This window comes from Salvia miltiorrhiza, chromosome 2, assembly GCF_028751815.1.
Source record: "Salvia miltiorrhiza cultivar Shanhuang (shh) chromosome 2, IMPLAD_Smil_shh, whole genome shotgun sequence".
NCBI classification, from domain to species: Eukaryota; Viridiplantae; Streptophyta; class Magnoliopsida; order Lamiales; family Lamiaceae; genus Salvia; species Salvia miltiorrhiza.
Window position 1 is genome coordinate 29071964 of NC_080388.1, and position 9779 is coordinate 29081742.

General features: G+C 45.5%; 1 protein-coding gene across 1 annotated transcript; it reads left to right on the plus strand.

The window, feature by feature from the left end:
- Positions 1-687: 687 nt before the first annotated feature.
- LOC131008250 (uncharacterized) lies at positions 688-2090 on the plus strand. Its single transcript, XM_057935140.1, has 2 exons — positions 688-856; positions 925-2090. The coding sequence occupies exons 1-2, from the start codon at positions 688-690 to the stop codon at positions 2088-2090; spliced, it is 1335 nt and encodes a 444-aa protein (XP_057791123.1).
- The last annotated feature ends 7689 nt before the right edge of the window (positions 2091-9779 follow it).

Consider the following 9779-nt stretch of genomic DNA (forward strand, 5'->3'; position numbering starts at 1 on the left):
AGAAATTTTATTAACCACTTCACCGGTACCAGAGGTACCTAGAACTTAATACAAGACGAAATCGAAAATTCACGGGAGCACCAAATATCAAAACTAACGTCAACGTCAAAAATATTAAAAGTTTTATTCCAACTCCACAACCTTCCTGTCACCTCCGACACCATTTTTTTAACATCCCAAGCTTTTCCATCAAATCTACTCTCATTCATTTTTTTCCACAAAAGCCAAATAGTACATGTCCATAATGCCTTGAGAATCTTCTTACTAGTCCTTCCTCGTCCGAGATGGCAAAACGAAGTATAATGCTGGACAATATCCCTCGATCTGACCGTTGTAACTCCAAGCCAGCTCAAAATAAAGTCACAAACCATTGCAGCTTTCGGACAAAGTAAACCAAGTACTGTTTTTGGTTTTGAAAAAATTAGTAATAATTGATACTGAAGTTGGTTGATTTAATTTTATAAGAAATAACAAAACTAAATCATTTGAACTTTTTTAACTTTATATAATAAAGCATAACATAGAATTATAATAACATAGTTTGACAGATCAAGGGATTTCTCCAGTCGGAGAATAGTTTGACAGATCAATGGATTGCTGAATTCTACGGGGAATAGTTTGACAGATCAAGGGATTTCTCCAGTCGGGGCACCAGATATAACTGCTAAGGATTCCAACAAGAACTCGATGGCTAGGGTTTCTCAGGATACTACGACAACTGCTGTAGGAACTTCGGCGACGGAGCCTAACCGGCCGAAGCACACTACTTACGCGTCTTCCTTAAGAAATAAGCAGATTGAACGAAAACCTAACGTGCTCGTTCATAGATTCACAGCCCTCCAACCTGATTTTTCTGGTGAAATCCCTACGCTTCGTGTCCCGAAAGACAAAACAAGATCAGTCAATTTGAACATGCTTTGATAGGTCGTGTTCTTGTGGGAAAGGGCGAGAAACCACGTCTTCTGCTGGATCTCAAAAGAGAATTGAATGAGATATGGAAAGTTGAGAAAGAATGGCAGCTTATTCCCATGGGAAAAAGTTTCTACACGATCAAATTTGCTACTGCGGAGGATACGGCGGCGGCTCAAACTAACACTGCTTGGGATCTTTCGTTTGGCACGATTCGTCTTCGGCAGTGGGTTAGATTTTTCGATCCCTATATGGAAATCTCCTCCCTTTGTGAAGTTTGGATGCGAATCTATCATCTTCCGTTAGAATTTTGGACTCTTGACGTTATCACTGGTATTGGACGAGCATTAGGCACTCCCATTAGGGTTGATGGAGCCTCGACACATGGAGCTATGGGGAATTATGCGCGTATTCTTCTAGAGATTGATCTGTCAAGACCGCTTCCTGAAACTCTTTTAGTGGATGGTGATGAGCGCTCATTTTATGTGGAATTCGACTTTGAACAAATTCCGGCGTACTGCACGAAGTGTAAAATTACGGGACATTCCATTGATAAGTGCAACAAAATTAAACAGAAAGGCAATAATAAGGAGGGCGAGGCACAACAAAATCTGGTTACTAAGGGTAAGGAGATTTATCATCATGGGACGACTAAAGCTCCGATGAATAAGAATTGGACGCAAAAGTTGGGTGGTGGAAGAAATAAGGCGGTGGAACATACCAAGATTCCTATTCGCATGGAAAACTCTTTCGCGGCCCTTGAGCATGAAGAAGAGGCTAATGAGATCATTCAGACGCCGAATGTGGTGGAAGAGGAGGAACGTGAAAAAGAAACTTCGGTTCAAGAGAATTCCCAGATTTTTGAGGGAGAGAGAGTTCTTTCGGGGCCTGACATCCTTCAGCTCATAACTGTTCCGATTACTGAAGTTGATCAGGAGACGGCAGAGGATAATCTCGAGACGGCTGAGGAGAACATGCAGGATGAAGACATGGATGGGAAGAACAACAACCAGTTGAATGAGGTTGAGGAGGTCGATTTGGATGAGGGGAAGAGCGCTGCTTCTCTATACAGGGAATCTGGTGCTTCCGAGGTTCAAGAGGCAATTGACAAGCAACAGCAAAAGTTAGAGAGTGCCATAAAAGCTAGGCAAATAATTGAGACGGTGCAACAGCATGACTGACACACACCCGTCGTGCGGTGCGGACAAAATACCTGTGTATGCCCAGTACAGACAATACACGCTCCTACTTCTCGCAATAAGAACTTAGCCTTAGCGGTAAGTGTAGGGTCGAATCCCACAGGGAGTGAGGAACCACTTTGTTCTCCTACGACAAACTGAGGTGTCACAATTCTCAATCTGTATACTCTGCACAAGAAATAAACAAGATCAATAATAACAAAGGGGTGAGGTTATTCGGTTAGGTCATAACTGTTGTTAACATTCGTTTCGGTCATAGGCACACTGATGATCCTTCTACGATCCGTACAAGCCCAAGGCGTGGCCCAAAGACATTGGGGCGTTTCAAGGGGTTATACTTCACATATAGGATGGTTGATTCTCATTGTGGTCACTTGGTCCGAAGGTCACACAATCCCCGGTCACAAGGCAGTGCTTCACTCCTCCGTAGATAGTAGTCATACCCGTTACTCACCAAGTATGACCCTCAACAACCTTCTCTCCCGAGGTCCCCAACTCCACGCTTTTAGTGACACATGCCTCCTGGACTCAACTATTTCCGGCTTTGTCAGCCGACCAGTCATAGACATGCTACGGCGCCGAGATTGCTTTCCTCGTTTGATAACCATGGCTTTATGCCTCGTCACAGTTGATGGATAGTCTCTAGAGAAGCCCAAGACTGAGGAAGGACAGTGTATCCCATCAATCCTTTCCCCACCTTCCGGATCTACAACGCCTTTTGTTGACGCTGCTCAGCTACTCGGTCGTGGGTATACCGGTTGTCACACCCTGGTATGCCCTGGCCTTTACTTAACACGAACAGCGTTTTACCGAACGGAGATCACCCGTTAGGCCCCTACTGTCCATGGTTTGGCACAAATCCGTCTGGAACCACGAGACTCAACCGAAAGAACAAGTGCCTCACGAATGTTTACATGTTAATAACAATTATTTCCACCCCTAAAACCTCACCAAGGGAATTACTCACACATGACGCAATTCATAAATGCAAAAGGGATTAAACACATTATAGAACGAAAAGAAATACTGGAATAGATAAATAGTACCTAGGCTTCAAGCCTTCGAACTTGTTCAAAAGTAGAAACACAACGGGGAACGGAAAAGCACGAAAATGTAAATTGTTTTGGATGCCACACACGGCGAACTTAATTGAATACTAAAAGTAAAAATAAGAGTTTCAAGGTGCCAAGAAGTTCTTCACGCTGCACCACATTAGTCTTTTATACTGCCGGATGGTAGAGGCCTAACCCTAGCTGCGCCGGTTCCAAATCTTCGCCGGGATCTTCTTTCCTTAATTAGCTTGATCTTTGATTGATCCTGATTGAAGGTGGCGTCCAGCTGCAAGCTTAGTTAACCTTTCCCATTCATTCGATCCTTCCAGTTCCTTCTTCCACCTTCTACTTGTTTCTTCAAGACCTCCGAGATTGACCTTCCTTTTATGGCTCTGGCTGTCTGCTTCTCATGGTAACGATCAGACGGATTGCTCTCTTCGGTTTGACTTATACCAGGTGGGTTGCTCCAGGTTCCCATGCCCCAAGTTGAATTGGAGAGGTACTTGTTGGCCGAAGCTCCATGCTGGTAAACATGACTTAGCAATCCAGACTCGGTAATGCCCATTCCGACCGCATTTCTTCCGTTTCCGCTCTACTGACCTTTCTTCTTTTACAACTTCGTTTTTCCCCCTGACAGACCTGTACCGACGCAAATAAAGGGAAAAATAGGGCCAAATGGCCCAAAAGTCGAAGACGCATCACACCTACACACTTAAAGCATACTTGACCTCAAGTATGTAGGTGGATTCACAGAAGACACGGACGAAAAGGTTGGAAGAAAATGAATAAAACTAAAAGACACGAAACTTGCACAGATTTCAGGATCAGATCATACCAACATGCATCATTCAGTTCGAACAGACCACAAACCAGAGTAATGATCATCCATAAAGTGTGATGGTAGTCTCTCTTTTCGCTCAAGCACCGGGTTAAGTGTTTACACTCATAATTTGCTGTGCTAGTTCCTCTAAGAGTTTGATTGATGACTACACGTTAAGCACACTAGTATGACTCATCAAAGGGTCTTTGTTGGGTTGTAATGGGGCATACGGAGCTAAGGTGAGGTATATATGGTTCAGTGGCTAATTTCAGTATCACCCTTACTCAGTATACACATTCAGTATGGCTACAACCAACCCTTTATTCCTCCATTCTCAATGGGGCTCATCTTTCCTTGGATTCTTTTGTGGGCAATAATTTTTATACAATTTTTTTGTGCCCAGATTTTCTTTTTCTCCTGTAATTCCTTGTCCACCATTTTATTCACTTCATAAATTCTTTCTCCTAGATATAACATTGACAAAGCTCAAGAAAGAATGAATTCGGCTCAAGTTGGCATACAAGGGATTGTTTTTCACATTAAACATCAAAGAAAAATCTGGGGCCCTAAGTCAAAGAATCGTGCCCAAATCGCACAAATCATGTACTAGCAAAAATGAGTCATCAAACAAAGTCAAGATTTCCTAGTCACAGCAAATTCTCACCATAAACATGCATTTTTTCAATTTGGTCCTGATCTCACCGGTGGGGTATTCTCTGTATTCTCACAACTACCATCATGCATTTCATACTCAATCCACCAATCATACCAAAACAGAAATCAGCATGCACAATCCTTCACCATCAAACAATGCAAGTAGACTCGACTCAAAAACAGATTAAACAGACACTAAAACAAGAAAAGCAAAAGAAAAAATAAAACCTAATCTACGAGTTCAGGGGAAAGGTACTTAGTCGTTTTGGCCGGAGGATCTCGGCTCCGCAGTCAGCATCTCCTTGATTTCTTTAAAGCCAGCTTCCATCACTTTGAATCCTTCTTCCACAGTATCCCTCAACGTGGCCACTTCTCCTCCCAGCATCACCAGCTCGTCTTTGATTTCCTTCAGTTCGGCCGTCAGCTTGATAATCTCGCCACTGATTGGGCGAGAAGTTCCCTGTTCCTGTGCAACCTTTGGTTCAGGTCGAACTGAGCTGCCTTCTGGTTGGACCAAACGGTGGCTACCACCTTCATCCATCTCCACAATCCGCCAACGTACCAACCGCCCGATATCAAAGAGTCGGGTTTCTGCCGCAGCTGCCTCATCCGGGGCTTCCTCGTTGAAACCTGCAAGCTTCTTCGCCAAGAGAGTCACCAGTGGGCATAAGGAGAGATACTTGTTGGTATGGGTTACCCCATACTGAAATTGCAGTGCAGCGGTGAACCCAAAGTTCACCCTCTTTCTCTCCACCATGCACCAGAGCACAAAGAGCTCTTGCTGCGTGACGACGTTGGATCCCTCAATTCGGCCATAGATGTTATAAGCCAACCAACGATGGCAAATCTGCAGGGCTGGGTCGCGGAGTTCGTTGGATTTGCTGATATTCTTCACATATTTGGCCCCCGTTGAGAGTTGGGACCAGTACTGGTCAATCTGACTGCGCCACTCCGGTGGAGCCATGGTTTCAGCTTGTTTATACTCATCATCATACACTTCCTTGTCCTCTATTACTCCCAGGTGGATGTTCAAGTCGTTGATGGAGAGTGGAAACACCTTCCCTCGCAACTGGAAGCGGAGGGTACCTGGTGTTTCGATTGAGTAATTTCCCTTTGGCTTGAACTCTACCGTACTCATGAATTCTTCCGACAAACTCTTGAATGCCAACACATTCCACTTCAGAATCTTCCCCCAACCAATGCTCTCGAAATATCCCTCCACACGTTCTTTTATCCCGAAACTTTCTAACACTTCAGTCACCAGAAAATACCAAGGAGTTATCTCCCGATTCTGTAAAACGGCATACCTCTGACTGTCCCTCGGTATGGCCGTCTCCATAGTGCTGGGTCGTACCACTCCCCTGCGCTTGACGCCCTTAGGTTTTGAGGTGATTGTGCTCGTCACTGGCTTAGCAGGGGCGACCACATCCTCCGAGTTGGAGCTTTCAACTGTCTCGGTTCTCTCTGGGTCTACTTCCATCGGTTCCTCCATCTCCTTGGCTTTCCCTTTTTCGGCTGCAGTGGGTTTCCTTGGTTTCTTACTCTGCTCAGCTTTTGTTCGGATCTTACTGTCTGCCGGTGTCGGTTTGGCCTTAACTGGCAGTGGGGGTTTGGCAACGTCTAGCTTCCTTTTTACTCCGGGCCTCTTGCTCTGGGGTGTCGGGATTTCTACTTCCCTTTCCTGAACACCCCCACCTTCCTCTGCTTCGTCATCCTCTTCCTCGTCCACCTTCTCTTCTTCGCCCTTCTCCTCCTCCGCTTCCGTTTCCTTGGAAGCTGTTTTCCCCTCCTGCATGGAGGTTTCCGGAAATTGTGGTTGCGGTTGAGCTTGAATAGGTGGTGGTGAGACAGTGGATTGCGCCGGAGTTGCTTTGTTCGCCTGAGCCTTCTTTGATTTCTTCATAGGAGGGGTGAGCTCGGGCTCCCCTTCTTCCGGTTGCGTCGACTCGGCGGCTGCTCTTGCTACTTCTCGTTCCTCTTGTTGGAGGACTTCGGCACGCCCTTTGTCCTCGGGTTAGATCTCCAGCAAAGGGTCTTCGGTGATTTTAGTGGAGGTCTCCTCCGAAGCGGTCCTCCTTGTGGTACGCTTTGGAGGTGGGAGTTTGGCGCCTTTCTTCTTCGGCGGTTGGTTGCTTCCGGAGCCTGCTCCTCCTTTGGTTTTGGCCATTGCGATTTGCAGAGATCAAAATACATAGGATTTGTGCAGAAGTTTCGGATTTTGTGGGATTTTTGGAGGCAGGGTTGGTCTTTAAGAAGGGTGATCGGTAATTATGGGAATTTAGGGTTTGAGGCGAGTGGTGATCATGGTGTAGCAGTTTTTTCAGAGGTTAGGGTTTGTGGGGAGGAAGATCGTGGGTTGAGGTTTTGAATATGGTAAGTGTGACGGTTATGGCAGAAAAAGAAATTTTTAAGGAAATAAAAACTTGGCCAAAATTTGAAATTCAAATTTCTGCGGAAACCGAAGAGTTGCAGTCACATCGCCGCCTGCCTCTGACACGCTCGCGTCATCTCCCTCTGTAAGCCCTTTTCCAGACCGTTCCAATCCCTAACTCTCCACCTACACACTTTGCAACGCAAAGTGGGCTTGGATAAACCTCTGGGCCTCTTTCTAAATTATCTCGGTCCGACTTTCCTGCATGTTAGTGCATCCAAACAAAAACAAAACAACTTTAAAGAAAAAGAAAATTCGGTATAGACCATACCGAAGTAACCACACTGGGTTGCCTCCCAGCAAGCGCTCTTGTTTCTCGTCTTGAGCTCGACCTTCCTTCACTCTTCATTCGTATTCAGGGTCGAGAAGGTGGCACTCCTCCTTCTCTTTTCCTACTTCAGCAAGCTCATGATAGGGCTTTAGGCGATGCCCATTCACCACGAACGTATCAACTCCGTTTTGATCATATACTTCAATGCTTCCATTTGAAAAGATTCCTTTGATCACGAATGGTCCCGACCATTTTGAACGAAGCTTTCCAGCCATCATCTTGAAGCGTGAGTTGAAAAGTAGGACTTTTTGTCCCACCAAGAATTCCTTCTTCCTGATCTTGGCATCATGGATCCTTCTGGTTCGCTCTTTGTAGAGCACCGCATTATCGTAAGCCTCCAACCGAAGTTCTTCCAACTCACTCAGCTGCAACTTTCTTGTTTCTCCAGCTAGGGTCATACTGAGATTGATTTGCTTGATAGCCCAGTATGCCTTATGTTCTATCTCCACAGGCAAATGACATCTTTTCCCATAGAGTAAATGGAACGGGGACATCCCAATCGGTGTCTTGAAGGCAGTTCTGTATGCCCATAACGCATCTCCCAAATGATCACTCCAATCCTTACGGTTGGGGTGCACCACCTTTTCCAGGATGCTCTTTATCTCCCTATTTGAAATCTCGGCTTGCCCATTTGCTTGGGGGTGATATGCAGTGGTGACCTTATGTGTCACCCCCATCTTCTTGGTTAGTGCTCTGATGATGGCATTACAGAAATGGGACCCTTGGTCACTGATTAGAATTTTGGGTATACCATATCTCCCGAACACTTGTTCCTTCAGGAAACTTGCCACGGTATGGGCATCATTGCTTGCGGTTGCCTTGGCTTCAATCCACTTTGACATGTAATCTACTGCCACCAAAATGTATTCGTAGTTCCTTGACTTTGGGAAGGGTCCCATAAAGTCAATTCCCCATACGTCGAAAATTTCGACCGGCATGATCGGAACTTGTGGCATTTCATCCTTTGCGGTAATACCTCCAGTCATCTGACACTTCAGGCAGCTCTGTACCCATTTCCTTGCATCCGCGAATATGGTGGGCCAGTAGAATCCACTCTCCAAGATTCTGTGGGCCGTGCGTTTTCCTCCAAAATGTCCGCTATTTGCTGTTCCATGACACATGTCCAAAATTTGGGCATGCTCATCCTCAGGTATGCATCTCCGTATGACTTGATCTGCTCCAGTCTTCCAGAGATATGGATCCTCCCAGTGATAATATCGTGCTTGTACGAGTAACTTCCGTTGTTCGAATCTTGTCAGTCCTGAGGGTAGCTCTTTGGTAGTCAGGTAGTTAGCTATATCCGCATACCAGGGCTCCTGCCTGGTTAGAGTATACAGCTCTTCTTCTTCTTCCAGGGCGCTCATGGAATATAGTCTCTCGTCTGGAAAGGTATCGGTAATGGGCATACCGTCATCTTCTTCCAGTTGCAACCTGCTCAAATGGTCTGCTACGAGGTCCGCAGCTCCTTTCTTGTCCCTTATCTCTATATTGAACTCTTGCAATAGCAGAATCCACCTGATGAGTCGAGGTTTGGATTCCTTCTTGGCCATCAAGTATTTCAACGCAGCATGATCCGTGTAGACCACCGCCTTTGTCCCCAAAAGATAGGAACGAAACTTTTCTATGGCAAATACCACCGCCAGTAGTTCTTTCTCAGTAGTGGTATAGCTGCATTGTGCTGGATTCAGTGTTTTGGATGCGTAATAAATCACGCAACTCTCTTTGCCTTTCTTGTGTCCCAGTACTGCTCCAACGGCGTGATTGCTGGCATCGCACATGATCTCGAACGGTATGTCCCACACTGGTGGTTGAATAATGGGGGCCGACACCAACTTGTTTCTTAAAATTGTGAATGCCTCCTTACAATCATCGTCAAACTCAAACGGCACATCTTGTTGAAGAAGTTTGGTCATGGGCTGAGCAATCTTGGCAAAATTTTTGATAAATCGCCTGTAGAAGCCTGCATGGCCTAGGAATGCCCGTATGTGCTTCACGGTCGTCGGGTAGGGCAATTTGGCGATGGAATCGACTTTCGCCTTGTCCACTTCAATACCCCTTTCTGAAATCACGTGCCCAAGCACTATTCCTTCCCTTACCATAAAATGGCATTTTTCATAATTAAGGACTAGGCTTTTCTCCACACATCTTTTCAGGACAAGCTCTAGATGCTTCAAACATGTGTCGAAAGAATTACCATACACGGTGAAATCATCCATGAATACTTCAATGCAATTCTCCAATAGGTCGGAGAAGATGCTCATCATACACCGTTGAAAAGTTCCCGGTGCGTTGCAGAGTCCGAACGGCATTCTCCGGTATGCAAATGTCCCAAATACGCAGGTGAAAGTGGTTTTCTCCTGGTCCTCATGTGCCACAAAAATTT

What these genes read in the sequence shown, in the direction of transcription:
- LOC131008250 (XM_057935140.1), top strand. Translation starts at nt 688, where the DNA reads ATGGCTAGGGTTTCTCAGGATACTACGACAACTGCTGTAGGAACTTCG. An exon ending in CCTCCAACCTGATTTTTCTG is followed by an intron (nt 857 to 924) that starts GTGAAATCCCTA and finishes ATGCTTTGATAG; the next exon opens with GTCGTGTTCTTGTGGGAAAG.